Source organism: Aphelocoma coerulescens, chromosome 2 (genome assembly GCF_041296385.1).
Source record: "Aphelocoma coerulescens isolate FSJ_1873_10779 chromosome 2, UR_Acoe_1.0, whole genome shotgun sequence".
Classification (NCBI taxonomy): Eukaryota; Metazoa; Chordata; class Aves; order Passeriformes; family Corvidae; genus Aphelocoma; species Aphelocoma coerulescens.
In genome coordinates this window covers 78,653,649-78,670,649 of record NC_091015.1, presented here as the reverse complement: position 1 = coordinate 78,670,649, position 17,001 = coordinate 78,653,649, and the positions used below count along the sequence as shown (strand labels likewise).

At 41.6% G+C, this 17,001-nt stretch overlaps 1 protein-coding gene across 4 annotated transcripts in view; it reads right to left on the bottom strand.

Annotated features, from left to right (window-relative positions):
- Positions 1 to 1,423: 1,423 nt before the first annotated feature.
- F13A1 (coagulation factor XIII A chain) overlaps positions 1,424 to 17,001 on the bottom strand; it is a 61,028-nt gene continuing 45,450 nt past the window's right edge. For all 4 annotated transcript variants that reach the window (XM_069008169.1, XM_069008171.1, XM_069008168.1 and 1 more), the window contains 6 exons: positions 16,516 to 16,604; positions 15,511 to 15,664; positions 14,640 to 14,927; positions 10,281 to 10,441; positions 7,354 to 7,490; positions 1,424 to 3,377 (listed from right to left, as the gene is read on the bottom strand). In XM_069008169.1, coding sequence (XP_068864270.1) covers positions 3,233 to 3,377; positions 7,354 to 7,490; positions 10,281 to 10,441; positions 14,640 to 14,927; positions 15,511 to 15,664; positions 16,516 to 16,604 — 974 coding nt within the window. In that variant the 3' untranslated portion in view covers positions 1,424 to 3,232. The remainder of the gene's footprint in view (positions 3,378 to 7,353; positions 7,491 to 10,280; positions 10,442 to 14,639; positions 14,928 to 15,510; positions 15,665 to 16,515; positions 16,605 to 17,001) is intronic.

Sequence of the window (17,001 nt, the reverse complement as noted above, 5' to 3'; positions counted from 1 at the left end):
GGTGTGGTATGATTTTTTTTTTTTTCTCTTCTTTTAGGTCTGTTAATAAACTTCTTTATATTCTTTCAAATTTGGTGCCTGCTTTGCTTTTCTCCTAATTCTTATCTCACAGAAGGTAAACAGTAATGAGTATTTTGGACCAAACAACTACACTAAATTGGTGTTTCTGCCTGGTTACAAACCGAACCTTCTACACTAATATAATTTGGACTATAAATGTTATTATCATTGCAATAAAAATGCAAGAATATAATTCCATCCTAATTATTTCAGCTACTAATAATTCTCTGATTAGATTATCTTTAACAAGACCAACAATATATTCTTCCCAGTCCACCTGTAGGGTGTGTTTCCTTTTGATCATAGCAAGACTTGTAATGTGACAAATTGATGGCTGTTGGAGCAACCTGCCTCACAGCTTGGATGTAACAAGTTGGTAACAAATGAGGTGTGCTTTCAGGAGTGACTTTTGTTTGTATTTGGCACCTCTGAGCTGCTGGACTGTGAGACCTGTGGAAGCAGAGGTTTCGATTTGGACTGTTTCCTCCCGAGTGCATCTCTGAGCTGTGATGGTTGCGTTGAGGACCCAAAGTTCAACCCACTCAAAAAAGACATTCAGGAGAAGAATTTGAACTCTGTAACTCTTTTCAGGTTCAGAGCTCCTCCAGATCTGAGGTTGCCAATCTGTCCTCATTATTGATTGATCACACCCTGTGTGTACATAAAGTGCAAACACAGCACTCCCTGCTTCTCCAGTCAGGTTTTACCTGTGTTGCATGTGACAGCCCATGCAAGGGCTGACGAGTGGCTGAAATCCTAGAGGCCATCCTCATTTTGTCCTTAGGTTTTTGTAAGCATCTCGGTACACAGTGAGTGGGCTGGTGGTGCCAAGGGCTGTGGACATCCCTGGTCTCAGCCGTCACTTCACTTCAATATACCCACCTATAAACCATAAATAAAAATACTTCCTGTCTCTTGGCAAAGGTCATTCAGCTTAATGCCTCTTAGTAAAAGTCCTGAAATACTTAGCTGAGAGAAGCACTTCTTAGTAATGGGATGTAGGTAATATTTCATTAGGGGCAAACTGCTGCCTTAATGGTCTCTGACAAGTTAAAGCAAATTCCAGAGATTCTTTTTCCTGGCACCAGTGATGTTCTCTGGAAATCATCACCTTCTCCAATTCATTAGGTAGTCAGTTGTTGAAACAGAAGGAAAACCAAAGGAAAAGAGTTAAACTGAGCCCGTAATATTTTTTTCCATTTAAATAAATATAAGTTTTTCTCCTTAGCACCAAAAAAGACACTGTTATTAGCATGGCTCAGAAGTGAATTTTTAAATTTTTGCAATGAAGATGCAGCAGCTGGTGTCTACTATGTAGAAATAATTGATCAAAATACAAAACACAACACACAAGTGCAATCAGACACGCTTTATTTTAAATTCTTATTACACCGTATTTATAAAATGTCTGGAATAGAAAGCAGGTTTATATGCAAGAGCACAAAATGGATGATTTTATTAGAAGACGTAGACCTTGGTAAGACTGCTTAATTACCTAACAGAGATTGTCACCTGGCACTGGCAACACACTGTTCAGTCTCTTCAACCCCACAGGACTTATATGGGAGACTTTGACATTGCAAAATTTCTAATGTGGGCACATAAGCTGCATAAAAAGAAGGCGTGTCCATGTCTGAAGTGAAAGCCCCCAAAAGCCTGGTTTCCTGGATCCTGGGGTACTCCCAGAGTATATGAGGTGCTATGAATTTTTGCTTTGTTCCCCACACTCCAGTAAAAAGAGCAGCTGCATTTCTCCTCTCCCAAGACTTTAACAGGTGATTGTAGGTTTTGCAGGAGGTACCATGGGCAATGTGTAGCAACAAGAGGAGCAGAAGGGAAGGCATCTCCCTTGCTTTTCACTGAGACCACCAAATGACACGGCCATACAGTAAAGCCCCAGTGTTTAAAGAGCAAGAGGTTCCTTTTGACTTTAGAAGCTCAGCTGGCTCCCCTGTGCTGTTAATACCCAATATGCTCTTACAGACACTGTGGCCAGAGGGGAGGAGTTGCTGCAGCTTGTGTAAGTTTCTGACTCTCAGGATACATCTTTATTCCCTTCCCAGATGAGTTTCTGTCCCTCTGTATTCTTGGGGTTACTCATTTTACAGATCTTCATTCTGCTTTAGCCATGATTCTTGGAAACTTTCAGGCACGTTTTAATCTAAACTCATACCCATATTTTTAGTCTCACCCAGCTCCAGTGGAGGGTATTGGCTAGGCTTGTGGGACTGGCAGGAGCAGGGACCTCAGGCTCCCTGCTCCACTCTACTTTCCTTCATCCCGTTTGCCAGCCTGGACCGCTGTGGGACAGAAAACACCCCTGGCATAGTCATGGGAAATGGGTCTACAGGGTGGGCTCAGGAGAGAAAAAAAGGCAGAGAAGGGTGAGGAGAGAACATATCATACACAAGAGATATGACCAGCAAATGCAGGTTTTGTGTGACAAACTCTGAGCAGAGGCAGAAAACCTCTGGATCTTCATCCAGCAAAGTAGAAGAACAGCATATCAACAGCATACAGGGTGGGATGAGGCTATGAAGCAAGTATGTGTGGGTGCCTGCACACATGAAAGAGGAGGAAAAACAGCATAGGGAAGCTGCAAGACGAAACAAGGGGCTGAGAATATTCTGGAGATAAAACATCCTGAGAGATGCTTCCAGCAAAGTGAGCTCTCCATGAACCAGAACATTATTAATTTGTAAGATAAAGCAGACCCTTTAGCTAGAAATACCTGTTTCTATTGCAGCCTGAATGATCTACCATAGCGCTGTGTAATTCAGTCTAAGAATTTGTAACACTGGGTTATTTTTTTTCTTCCCTTTTCAGTGAAATACCAGGCCTTAATTAAAACTAAAGTTCAGATTACTCTGGCGAATGGAGCTTTTCAAATTCCCTTGCAGCACTAATGCCAAAGACCATAAATACAAGTGAACTACAGCAATAATATGACCTAGAATTGCCTTTAATTACATGTATCTAATTTTAAATCACTTGGCATCCAGGTGCTTTTTTTATGCTCTTCCCAGTCATACCAATTAGTTTGCTTTATCAAATTTTTTCAGCACAAGGATGACAAAAATAACAATAAGCAGATTCATACCTCTCCCTCAGCCAGCCCGTACCATGATAGTTTGAAATGCAGCTAAATGAGAGAAGAAGGCAGCACCTTGGCTCATGGTTTCTGAATCTGCACATTCAGCTCACCATACACATGCCTCAAAGCATCACAACTCAGGCTTGCAATCAGCTTTCGTAAGCCTGGTCTCATTGGGATGCATTTTACTTCCCAGGTCAATGTAGAGTTCATCGGGATTCTCCTGAATAAAAAAAGAAAAGTTTAAATATTGTGGTCAGTCAGCCAGTGCTCTCAACCTAACACACAACTGAGGAAACTGAAGGTGGATAGTATAACATCTCAAATCTTTTATCTCATCCTCATAAGTATTATATAAATTACTCTCTTATATTCTATTCCTCTCAGAACTGACCCTGCTAAAGTCTTGTCTAGCCTTTCCTCCAGGCTAATTTTAAATTTGTGAAATGAATCAATTTTCTTCTGCTTTGTCACTTCCTCTCATGATCACTTTCAGAATGACCTTCTTTATATCTAACATAGATATTTTCTCATTTATCATTCAATTTTTCCTGTTTACTATAGCCTATAGCCTGGTGGTGATTCCTTAAATGGTTAAATAAGTCCTTGCTATGAAGTGTCCAGGTCATTCCCTGTGAACCCTATGCAGGGCTGATGAGATGCTGAACCCCTCTGCCATTCCTACCCTGAACCACCCTGCCACAGGGGTAACATCAGCAGATCTCTTCAGCAGCCACTTCAGATGACTTCTTCATGTCCATACAAACAAGACAAAGTATTCTTGGGAGTCCTGCTGGTGGTGGTTACTCTTTTACATTATTTATGACTCCTGATAACTCAGATATAAAACAACGGTATTCTCCACGGCTCTTGATTTTCAATTTTTTTTTTTGCTACAATTAAGATGCATGGACAGCCTCAGGTATTGGGTTTCTGTGTTTTCTCAGTGCTTTCACAAGGTTCTCTGTGCAGATTTTGAAGGCTGATATTGATTGATTGATTGATTGATTGATTGATTGTGTTTGGGAGATGCTCCAAAGGAACTGTAAAACTGCTCCAAAGGAACCAGTGGACAAAGTAGTGTAGTGGGAAGCTATTTATGACAATGAATGATTTTTTCCTCAGCATTAAACAAGAGGGTTATGAGTTCAAGCAGTGTTCTTATCTCATGTGGCTACAGTGTCCTGAAAACAACTGAACAAAGCAAGAGCAAAGCAAGCCTGTAAATCAGTCACTGTTTCAAATTCTCATCTGGTAGGATTTGGTTCTCAGGTGCCATGTCCTATGCCACGGTCAGGACAGAAATGTCTGCCCAGGCTTAGCACAAGCTGCCACGAGACAAGAAACTTTAATTAGCTCTAAATGAGCTAGCCTGGAATCCTCCCACCTGAGTATTTGCTTCAGTGCGAGCCTGCCCCTGGTAAAATGACAGGTATTCCAGCTCCTTAGAGGTTACCTTAGATATCTCTACATGGCACTGCATTGCATTTTGCATATACAGATAGAGGTACCTTGGGGCATGTACCCAGTTTTAGAAAAAACAAGCAGAGGAAGGTCATATTTTTGATGTGAGCACGTGCAGACTGCTTCCAGCAAGTGTTTTTCCTCTTTTTTACTTTTGTTATCAATGAGAGAGGTTCTGTTCCCCTCAGCTGGCTGGCTTGCATCCACCAGATGCCCCCTAAAATGGAATCATGATAAAACAATGACTTCAAATGCTGAAGAAGGTAAAATATCTTTTAGAGTTTATGGGAATTATCTGCAAGGAATTATCTGAATGGAAAGTGAAGAAGTTATTCTACAAGTCTGCTGTGCCGACTACACTTCTTGAGCAGTGGGGGGGGCAGATTCTCTAAGGATTAAGGTTTTTAGGCCACAACTTTGCAGTGCTCCAGTGAGAGAGAGTAGCACTACCATCCTTGTTTTCTAGTGCTATCATCTCAGTACATATATATATGTGTGTGTGTATATATATGTGTATGTGTGTGTGTGTGCACATGCAGGAAGACAATAGCTGTGCTGGGAAACCAAACCTACCTTTTCCTGCCTCTCTACTGTTCTAATTCTAAAACAAGTTGCTTCCCACTAGAAATGCTAATACTAGCTTAGCTTTGACATATAGAAACACCCAAAAGGGCTTACCTGCTAGTGTGAAAGTATGCTTGGCTATAATCCTTTTAGTGCTATCCATCACTGCCTGGTTAATTCTCATTTGTCATGCAAAGACTATGCTCCATGTAGGAATTGCTGCTGCCACAGGCTTTTCCATAACTCATGCTCCTCATCTGTCTGAGCCTAATAACTAAATATCAATATCTATATCTATATATAGACTTTATGAATGGTCAAGACTGAAGCCCCCAGGCCATTACATTGCCAGAGTAATGTTGTATCAGCCAGGTCACACATGACCAGTTTTGTGGAGCCGCTCAAGTGATACAGAAAAGCTACCTTAAAAGTACACAGAGGTCAAAAAACCTTTTCCCCACAAAGAACTGTAATAGCTCCACCCCATATGAAACAGTCCCTGATAAACAGGGAAATGTTGGAAGGGTGGGGAAAGCCTAGAATGTATTTAATTCTCTTTGCAAATGGGGTAAAGCCACCCTAATCTGATTTTCCTGGGAGAGAACTCAGTGATGAATGATTCTCTATAATATGCTGAGCCATCATCACACTGGAGCCATTTATCACTTTGAATGCATAGAGACAAATGTGATTATTATTTAAATAAACTACAACTGTCCCTTGCTCTGTCCTCTGTGTGTATCACCTGCATCCTACATTCATCTCAGAGAAGTTAAATCTTAAAATGACTAAGCTGATCCATTTCCATTTTAAATGTTGCCAAGGGCATTACTGAAAAGGGGAAAACATGGTGACTCTAAGGAAAATGACGTGTGTTCCATGAGTCATTTTTCTCCCCTAACTCTTGTGCCTTTGATGCACCTGGTAATTTCTGCATCCTTGAAGGTGCGGGCAGTCCACGGCAGCTTTTGGATCAAAAAGGATGCAGAACAACAGGGGAGGCTGGCACGGCTGGGCAGCAATGATGGCTATTGCTACAACTTGTGTAACTCTTGTGGACCGTGCTGAGTCATGCTCAGCAGCACCTGTGACATACCATGTGCACAAAGCAAACACAGTATGTTGCCCTTTCACAGTCATTTTTCTATCAGCTCCACTCTGGAGATTGGTTCTGATCTTTTTATCCTTGTCCCAGGTGTAGTCAGGCTCAGGCCTCCCCTGCCAGCTGCAGAGGATGCTGACAATTTATGCAGCTGCTGAAGCACTGGCAATTTTTCAAACTCCTTTTGCACACACCTGGGGACCATCAGCTCAGGTAATGATAGATACTAAGCCCAGACAGATAAATGCCCAGGAGTAAGCAATGGCCTCAAAATTTTCCAAGTTTTTCCGTTATATACCCTTGGCTAATGCTAAGCTCATAACACTGAACTCAAATGGAAAGAGGATTTACAACTTGCTTAGCATAGGGGTATCATGGTGTCAGTGTGACGTGTGACTCTGAAAATAATGAAGGTGGATTTCCTTTTCCTCAGGTCTGGGAGTGCCCTGTGCTGGGAACACACCTGTATGCCAGGGCAGCCCTGTGCAGTGGAGCTACTGGGGGGAGCTGTGTGCTCACACACACACCACAGTTACGCCAGCAGGCTCTGCAAACAACACACATTTTGTGTCTTGACATGAGCTTGAAAAGATCATCTGAGGTACCTGAACCTCTTGTATAATCACGATTAACATGAGCGGAGAAAAGCCCTTTCCGAAAAACAGCACAGGACTCAATTTGCACACGCTGAGTGAGCGGCAGTAAACACTTCAAGCGTAGGATAAATCTTCCTCTCTGTGATAGTGGCTTGTAGGTGCTATTGTCAAGTGCTAAAAATAATGTAATACAGTGAAAAAGTAAACTTGGGCTATGCTAGCAGCTACCTACAAACACAACCCATTCCTCCAACCCTGGTACTGAACAGATGAAATGCTCTCACAATCTCTCTGGATAGCCTGACTTCTACTGACTGTTGAGACCTATAGCTCCCCTGTGTATTGGATTTTAAAGTACAGAGAGAGTGTTTGAATTAAATTACTCAGCACAGCATCAGTTAAGTGTCTCCTGTGAGCTCCTACTGTGAGCAGGCAGGGGAGAAACTCCCAGCTGGTTGTGATTTCTTCCCTACCCGAACTGCTTTTTTATTGTTCTCAGCACACCAGGTCCCTCGAGGCGGAGTGTGACGTTCTCCAGGGTTTGTTTCAGAGGATTGGTGAATTCTACAATCACGGACATTTCTTTACCAGCTACCAGTTCACCTTTGGTCTGCAAGACAAGGAAAGGACAATGCACCAGAAACTCCTAATAACAAATACACAGTACTGGCAAGGCAGAAGAATGGAGCACACAGAGAAACAGCATGAGGCAAAGGAAGCCGAGTGAGAAGAAAATTGTTGGCTGGGCTCATAGGTACCACTGCGCATTTTTCCACCCATTGTAATTTTCCCTCAAACTACATGGCAGATGAAGAGGCAGGCCCTCATTTCCATAGAAAACCAGAAATCTGCATGGACAGCTCTGGAGCTGAGGGCCCATCTGGGGGTGAGTCCAGCTGAGGGGGCCTCTCTCCCAGACTCTGCCCCCCTCCTCAGGCTCTTCAGCAGCACTGAAGTGATCTGCTCAGGACATAAGCTCCAGAGGAGATCCTAAGTTAGAAACAGCAGTCTACAGTGGTTGCACCCTCAAAAATGTCGTGCCCATCTTCCCCTTGCTTTTGCATTCTCTTCTCATGCTCTGAAGGCTTTATAACCCTGCACGTGTGCTCTATGGAGGCCTGAAGGCCAGTTTTCCTCCAAACCCTATGTAAGCAAAAGAGCAGTACATTTTGCACTGGAAAATAGTAAACCTCCAAACAAATGTGTTTTTAAACAAAGGCTACATGTATGGGGATTTGGGGTTCTCCACCCTCCTGAAAATTCAGCATTTCTCACAGAATATATGTACTTGTTTTACTCAGGCAAGGGTTTCCAACTTATGGCTGGCAGATCTGCCAGCCCACTTCATGGCCCACCAACTGATTTAAAGGGCCTTGGGAATGGTAACTAAGAAGAACAAGTATCTTGTCAATAAATTTAAAGTGGTGTTTTAAGGAAGTATGACATTTGCAAAAAGCTGCATAGACTCTGGTCTAAGGGACTACTCTGTGCAAAAAACCAATAAAATGACTGGAGTACAGGAGGAGATACAGCTAAGCTCTCAACATCATTTGGCCATCTGAATGTGCGAAAGGAAATCAGTGGCATTTTTGGAAGTCTTGGTCCAATTAGAGATCTTCTATCCTCCTTATTTCAACTGACCATTTAAGATCACTGGGTGTGCTTCAAAATCATCCTGAAGTCTCACACATACAGCTGAGACCGTGATATGTATTTGCTGATCCTATTTTTGTGACCTGGTCTCAAGGCTAGAATATGGTGTAATTTCCTCAGTTGTTGAGTCTGACAATCTGCTTAGACCAACAGAGAAAGATCAAAGGTGTATCCAAAGGCATGAGGGAGATACATGTTTCATTCTTCTCTCTCACTCCCACATTAAGAAATTTGGTCTGCCAGTCACGTTCACTGAACAAACTTGACAAAAAAACTAAACAGATAAACTTTCTCAAATTTCTTTAAAAAACAATAAATCAATGTTTCCTCTATCAATACATGCTCACATATGCACGCATACACATCTTAAAAAATCCAGCTTTTAAAATTTCAGTGTATTTTTGTACATCACAAAGAAACAGAAGAGAGAAACTTAGTTTGACTTGAAAACACTGGTTTTGGACAACAGCCTATCCTATATGCTAAAAATCCTTTCTTCAGGACAGCAGGGAGGATAAATTATTTGAAGTTGAACATCTGAGATGATGTATAAGATGCTCTGTTTAAGTATTGAATTGAAAGAATTCTTTACTTTTAAAATTTGGGTTTTGAAGATAGGTATTTGAAGTAGAGTTTATCTGTCTTGCCTACGTCCTCTCTAGAATGCTCAATAAACCAAAACCATTTTATTTAAAAATGCAATTACCTGATCAGAACATCTTGGTATTTCTGAAGACCATGAAACAGAGTAGATTTTTTGGCAAACTTTGCCATAGTTTTGATCCATGTTTTTAAAAAAGCTTTTTCTTCATAAGGCTGCAGTTGCTACATAAATTGTTATATGGAAACCTGAGCACTGGTTCAAACAAATATATAGAGGGGAAAAGTTGGATAAACTTAGATTTTTTTTCAAGGTCCTAAATTTTACAAAGCTGTATTCATGCATATATAAAGCTTCCTGAACAGGTGTTCTGATTTTTTTTTCTAGTGTTAGGAAAAAAGCAGATCCAAATTCCATCGGTCAAAGCAGATGAAGGCTTGATGCTTTTGAAAACAATGCAATTTATTTGGACGCTCAGTTATGAACCGAGAAGTTTAAATCCCCACCTTGTCTTTGCCATACAACATATGCTCCTTGTAGTATCACAAGCATTACTCTTCTCCATTTTCATGGGTACCACACCACTGTCTGCAGAAATGCTTCAGCTTTCAGGGTACATCACTGACAGTACAGTCAGAGTGGCAGCAAAGCACTGAAATCCTAAGACATTGTCCCAAATTAATGCTGCCCATTCAAGTTTGGAGAAGCTTTCCACAATACCTGCAGAAGCTCTCCCAGCAAAATCACTTCAACCGCAGTGTTCCTCATTCTTCAGCAAGAGGCCCCTGTGCTGTGCTAATTTAAATATAATAGACTTTTGAAGAAGTTAAAGAACTTGAGGGAGTAATCTCTCTTACCTTTTGAGTGTCTTCAGCTCTCTTAGATCTTTTCGCCTCTTTCCTCCACTAAGATCATTGCAGTTTTTTACTACCAGTGCCTCTGTCTGCCTGTTTCTTCAGTGTAGGGACACTCAGTACATTATATAATGCACCTGTACACCCTCATACAGCCAGCCACTGCTCTATGAGGTCTACGTTAGACACTCCAATGTGCACACACACACATACACTCTTCCACCCCATGATTCAGCGTGACAGCCCTGTAGAGAACAGCCCATGCATCCCTTCCACCACACCCTTGAGCTACCTTGATCCGCAGGGTGGGAATTTCCAGGACTGTCGCCTTCTGCACGGCCAGAATCTTCCCCGTTTCATTGATCCGCGCAGTCACAAAGAAATGAAAGGAGGCTTGCTCCAGCAGGTCACTCATGTACTCACTCGATTTGATCACAATGTCAAAAGAGCTGGCTGAGGGGAGACACAGAAAAGAAAAAAGTCATCTGAAGCAATCTAATCACTAACTGCTCCTCCCATCTTGGCCAGTGCCAGTTACACGAGTGCCTTGGAAAAAAGGTGAACTATGAGTCAAAGAACGGCTTTGATCTATTTCCCCTAAACTAACTTCATTTCTTTACTTAACCATATTCCCTCTAATTTTTCCCTCTTTCCATTTAGGCTGTGAGCTCCCAGGGCCAAGGGTGGGGTTTATGCGCAGCCTTTGCCCAGAACCCTCAGCATGGGCCCAGGTCACTGTTGAAGGTTTCTAGGTGCTACCACAAAATAAGTGAGAAGGAAGGCTGGAAACACATATCTACTGGGCACAAAGGTCCAAACCAGCTTTTGAGTGTCATTCCTGTAAATGTTTGCTATTTCACTTTATTCCTGTGTTTTCTTTGCCTTTCTTCTTGGCACAAAGATGCCACCAGAGCAGCAACTTGGGGGTGTGAACCCATGCAGGCTATCTGGAAGACCACCTGCTCTCCAGGACATGGATGGATGTCTGCCTTTGTTCTACACTGGACTTGCCTGCAAAATTTAGCAAGAAGGTCTTCCTGTCACCAGCATGCCCTCCAGAGAGCTTTCACATGCTCCCTGACAATAATTATTGGAAGGAACAAGTCCCTGTAGGCTAGACAGTTGAGAAGCAGGGAATCATTAATTTTAACTATATTGAACTGCAATTCCCAGGCCAACAATGGTGTGAGAATTTGGTGCAGACAATCAGACCTGCTAACGAACTGACCAGGAAAAATATATAGGCCTGGAGCTCTTCTCTCTATAAACATTCATTATAACTGTGGTAAACACATCAAGATCTCCCATCTGCTACCTGTGATGATTACTGTTATCCATTATTTGTATTGTATTTGTGACATACACTGTAAACACTGAGATAATTGAACTCAGTTGGGTAAATGACATTCACCCCCTTTCACTCTTTTGATCCGCTCACATCAAAACCAGTTCCTTGATTTGGTTTCAAAGCTATTCCCTTGGTGGCCACCTGACCTGGATTTACTAGGCCAGCCTTAAATTGACTTGATGTGCTCCTTCTTCCTCCCTCTCACTTTTTATCTTGTGTAAAAGAATTTCCCATAATACCCTTAACTGTAAATTATAAATCAGGCAAGGTATTTCTCATCTGAGAATTAAATAAGTAAATAATTAGTTACAAACCAAGAGAAATTTATTTTACAACGGAAGAAAAGACAAACTCTTCTGTTTCAATTTAATCACTGCAGGAAAAAAAAAGAATAGACTTCCATTGCCTTAGCATTGGTTGTGCTGGTAAGTTGCCAGTACCACTTACTGCATCTGGGAAAGCCAAGGGAGACCCAACACTGAGTTGCCTTACAGTCTTTTAAAAAAAAAGAGAAAACTAAATATAACTCAGTAGATGCAAGAGCACCTTTGAAGGCACTGGAAGATTTAAGGTATTGAAATCCTCAAAGATGTTTTCAACCCACACAATTCCTTTAATCATTATTCTGAAAAGCATTCATTCGTTTCCTGTTCAAAAACTTAGTTTGCTTCATTCTTTTCGTAGTACAGGCTGGAAGAATGCCTTCAATGCATCTTTATTGCATTGTAATTCTTTGTAATTCTTTGCCACTTCTGTATATATACATACACATATATATACATATATACACACACATATATATGTATTTACATATATACATACATGCATATATAGAGATATACACACACACGTGTATATACACACAAGTGTACACGCACATACACACACACACGTTTCTTGCCCTGAACAAAGCTTACAAATCCTGCTTGGGTGCCTCAGAAGGTACCCTCCCACTACACCCCTGACAGAGTGTTCTCATGCACTTGCAGATAATCACACTGCCTCCCTTCACACTGCCCACCTGCTCAGACACTATTCCTGATTCCACACATACTTCTTTCCAAGGAAAAGGTGAAAGAATTCATGCTCAAATTTCATGTATCACCTTCAGAAAGGGTGTAATTTATGAGGAGTTTTTGTCCTGTTGCAAGACAGAGTGCCCAAAAGTTGATGACTGTAGCTCAGATATAAGCAAGTTTCCACCTTGAAAAGTGGGAATAATGTTAAAAATGTCTCATTGGCTAGAAGCAGTGATGGGGACTTACTCTTGGTACACATACATAAAAATCCATGTTCTGTTCTTTCAGATGCCTCTCCCCAGTCTGTGTTCACTCAGCATCACTCGATTCAGAGTTTCCTGCACAATTTCAAGAAGCTTTTTTCAAAGCATTTACTTGAATTAGAAAAAATGAATTATGATGCTCAGTGATGTTTAAACATCTATTCATTTCCTTTCCTGCAGAGATGAGCCAGGTGACCCTCAAAGCACTGCAGAAGCTGTATTTTAGGTAGTAATACCCTACACAGACCTTTGATGCAAGGGCAGACATAAATAAGTCCTGGAACCAAGCACAAATCCCAGCCAGAAAATGTAGCAGGTATTTGCACTTCTCCTACAAGATGACTGAATTTTCCCTCATCAAAGAAGCGGTACAGAATTTAGACCAAGGCTATTGAAACTGAATTTTTTTATTGTACCTATTCAAGTCTCCAAAAGTTTTGCAGTATTTTAGATCAAGTATTTAGTAACTGATGTAAGTCACTATAAACCCTCACTGTGTTTTGATAGCATATGTTGGAACAACTCAGTGCCCGTTTCCAGGCCCCCTGCAAATGATCCAGGGAGTTAGAAAGAATCAGCGAGCAGCTCTCAGGGCTTTGTTACAGACCAGAGGTAGAAGTTTTATTAACCTTCACTAGTAGATCCTTATCAGTGGACTTCTATTTTCTGCAGAATATATTTCAGCTCCAAATAAAATGTGCAGTTTCAGATGAGGTTCAAAGTTAGGAAGAAAGCAGAGGTGGGCTTTTTTGTGGCCTGATAGGAACGGTGGTTCCATGGAGGCATCTCACTGAGACAAAACTCGTCCTCTTTGAGGAAAGAGGGTTCACAGTGTCTCTTGAGCTGGGATGAGGTAGACAAGACAGAAAGCTCAGAGGTCAGCCAGGGTTGCTGCGATGCAGCAGCAGACCCAGTTCAGGAGGCCCATCCTTCGGGGTCCCAAAGTCCTGCCCTTCCTGCCGCGCTCAGAAAGATTGATTTGCCCAGTAGCAGTGCCTAGAAGGCAAAGTCATGGCTGCTGACTCTCTGAGCAGGGAATTCAAGTGGAGGATCCTCTACTTTGCCTCTGTAAGACAACATTTTCATTACTTTGCTGAGCTGGAAGTACTGACCAAGGACACAGGCCTGTCAGGAGAACAAGTGATTGGCAGTCAGTTGTTGCTTGAGCCTGCTGGGTAGCACTTGGAAGTACAGCAGGCCCTAAATACACTGCAGCTGCAATGGCTGGCAGGAAATAGATAGATTATGTCCAAGCTAAAAAAGGAGAACATCCCTCTTCTCTACTTTGAGCAGTGCAAAAACCTGCCCACAGCCTCCTGAGTTAGTCTGCCAGGAACTGCTTCTCTGATGAGAAGTGGGAGGCATGATCTCCCTAGCGCATTCCAGAGGGCACTAGGAAAAGTGAATGCTGTAACTGTAAAGATAACTCACCTTTGGGGGTCCTGCCCAGCTGACAAATGTCCCTGTTCTATCATGGCACATTCTCATTATATATAAGCCTTTTAGATCACTGTAAATACAAAATCTTGAACCACACAGTCCTCCAAAGCCAGGTATTCACTTGAATCTACTCAGAACTTGTCAGCTTCTACCAGATAAGACAAAAAATTCACCTTTTTGTCTCTGTACATGACACCCTGTGGAACTAGAACTTCCCCTTCACTTGCTGAGATGCTGCTAGGAAAATAAAGGAATTCAAAGGAAAAACAGTACCTTGCATCTTAATACCTGTGCTCCTTTGCTTTTTGTACTAAATAAGAAAAATTAACAATTCCCAGACATGCAGCTTGGTGTAAAAGAGCATTATGCAGGGAAAAACAGTCTGAAGAAAACAGCCTCAGCTTTAAATGACCTTGGTATCCTGCTCAAAACAGGGACTGGATCCTTCTGATACCCAATAGAATATCCTACCCCTAGCTAATAGAATTGACTCTACCCATGGGTGGAAAAATTGGTGACAGTTAATAACACAGGAAAAACTTAGCAGTTAATAACACAGAAAACAACTATGCAAGCCTTACATGAAGAAGGTTCCAGTTTTGCACTGAAAGAGTGTTTCTTGAATTCACTTTTTGTGACTCCTGTATAAAACACTATGTTGCCTGAAAGGTAGGTAGTAGCAGTGTAGGAGTTGCGACTCTTGTTCCTGAAAGTTACAGTGACTTTAAAGTCATTGCCAAGGACTGCCTTTTGTGCTTGGAAGTCCATTTCAACATCCGTCTGTGGCTGGTATGTGGTATCTTGGATACTTTGCTTTTTAACACCATACATCACAGCAGTCTCGAGAGCCAGTCTCTCCTCGTCTGAGCCTAGGAATGAATGAAAACCAGATTTAGAAAAGAAATGGAAGTGCAGCATTGGACCACCTACCGATCACAATGGTGTGTCTTCCATGGTTTGTAGTAGCTGAAAGGAATGGATGAGGACAGTGAACCCTCCTGGGGTAACACTAGCAGTGGGAGAACTTCACAGCTACCAAGGGAGTTGGTATTAAAGCCATATCAGACAAATTGATGTAGCTGAATTCCTATTAATACATCTACACTGGTTTACTCTGTGTGAACCTCTGGCCTGAATAAGAAATGTCTAAGCATGTGTACAGAATGCCTTGAATTGTTTTGAATGCTTTGAGTTGCTCCATGACTAGCCTTTATTTTCTGTACAACTTACTTAGTCTAAAGCATTTCTGAGTAGCAAAGTTTGTGCTCTGTTTGTGCCTTAAGATCAAGGCATCTGCAGTGTTTCTGGGATGGAGTTACAAATAAAGAATTCCAGAGGGGACTTCGGCAGCTTTTCATGAAGCGCCTTCGGTGACAGAGGTTTCCAAGTCATCATCCAAGACCTGACTGAGATAACTCTACATCCATATGGTCCCAGCCCATTTCAGGTTACCTTCTCGGAACTTGTACTCCGCAGTAATGTCCATCATTCCATCACCTCCAACTTCCTTGGTCACAATCAGCTGGCCAATATGGGTTGTGTCAATGCTTTCTACCACTTGGGTTCCATTTTTCTCCATTTTTGTGTAAAAAATGTCACTATTCACCTATGAATTTAAATGAAAGAAGATTGAGATATATGGAAGTAGAGAGAGGAAGAGAAGTCAGCCTATCTCCCCCACAATAATGACATGTTGACTTGAAGTCCCACTAATTACTTATGTTGAAATTTCATGTTTAAAATTAGTCATATGCTGAGATGAATTTTACTATTCACAGCTCCAGAATGACAGAGTGTAAACTTTATAAGGCTACAGAGAGGTCATTCAGATTTGGAGACCACTGCTACACATTTCTTGTAACAAAAAGCTTTAGAAATAGAGAGGGGAATGCTTAACAGATAAAATATCTTTATTCTTTTCTGTCCTAAGCTATTTACAATTCAATTAGAGAGAAACTTGTCCTGCAGTGTTGCGATTCTGGGCATGCCTCCTCTGGTGATACAAGAGGTTAAAACTCCAGACCAGGCCCTCTATCTCCTTACTGAGGTATTTCCCTCTCAGATCTGTCAGTCAAATCACCCATGTGAGATCTCCATGGCCCACAGCAGCCAAAAGGAATGTGGTGAGCAAAGAGGATGAGCAGCTAGAGCTAGTGACTCATTCAGCATAGCTGAATCTTGGAAGGAAAAATGACCACAGACTGAAGTTTCAATGAAATCAGAGCAGCTTTTTCTTCTTGTTATATTGGGGAAGAGATTAGAGAAATCTCTGTCATTCGTTAGACCCATATCACATCTACTGGCCTGCATGTCAAAATATAATGATGAGATTGTTCTGTGACATGAAGCATACATGAAGTAACTTCTCAATCCATAAATTGCAGTGGAGCCCTGTCTTTTGTCTCACTATGGTCTCACTGATATCACTCGTTGCAGTAAAAATTCTCTCGTATGTACCTCAGCATAGACGAAAGGAGCATCAAATTGGAAGCAAACGTGACCATGTTTAATGGCTTGAACTGAGGCTGGACCACACCTGTACATACCTATGGGGAGAAGAGAGACAAAGTGAGAGCCTAAATTCATTAAAAACATGTCAAAATATTATGTCTTCTCAAAGAAAAAGAATTCTTGGGGTTTGACAAACTCTTTTAATAGTTTACAGAAACTCTTGACCAAGAAGCAAAAAGCTTAATTTTGTTACCATCTCCATAGATAACACAGACTCAAGTCTGGAACAACCTGGTGGTTTGGTACCTTTAATGGCACTATAACATCCACTGTAAGTCTCAAGTGCTCAAAATACAGTTACAGCTGGTTTTGGTTAAAACAGATAATTTTTGGGAGGACTCAGGTACACCACAGGCTGAGAAAGATCTCACTATAAATTTAAGAAGTTATATTTTAAGGGCTGGAAAACTAAGGACTGGGAAGAAACAACAG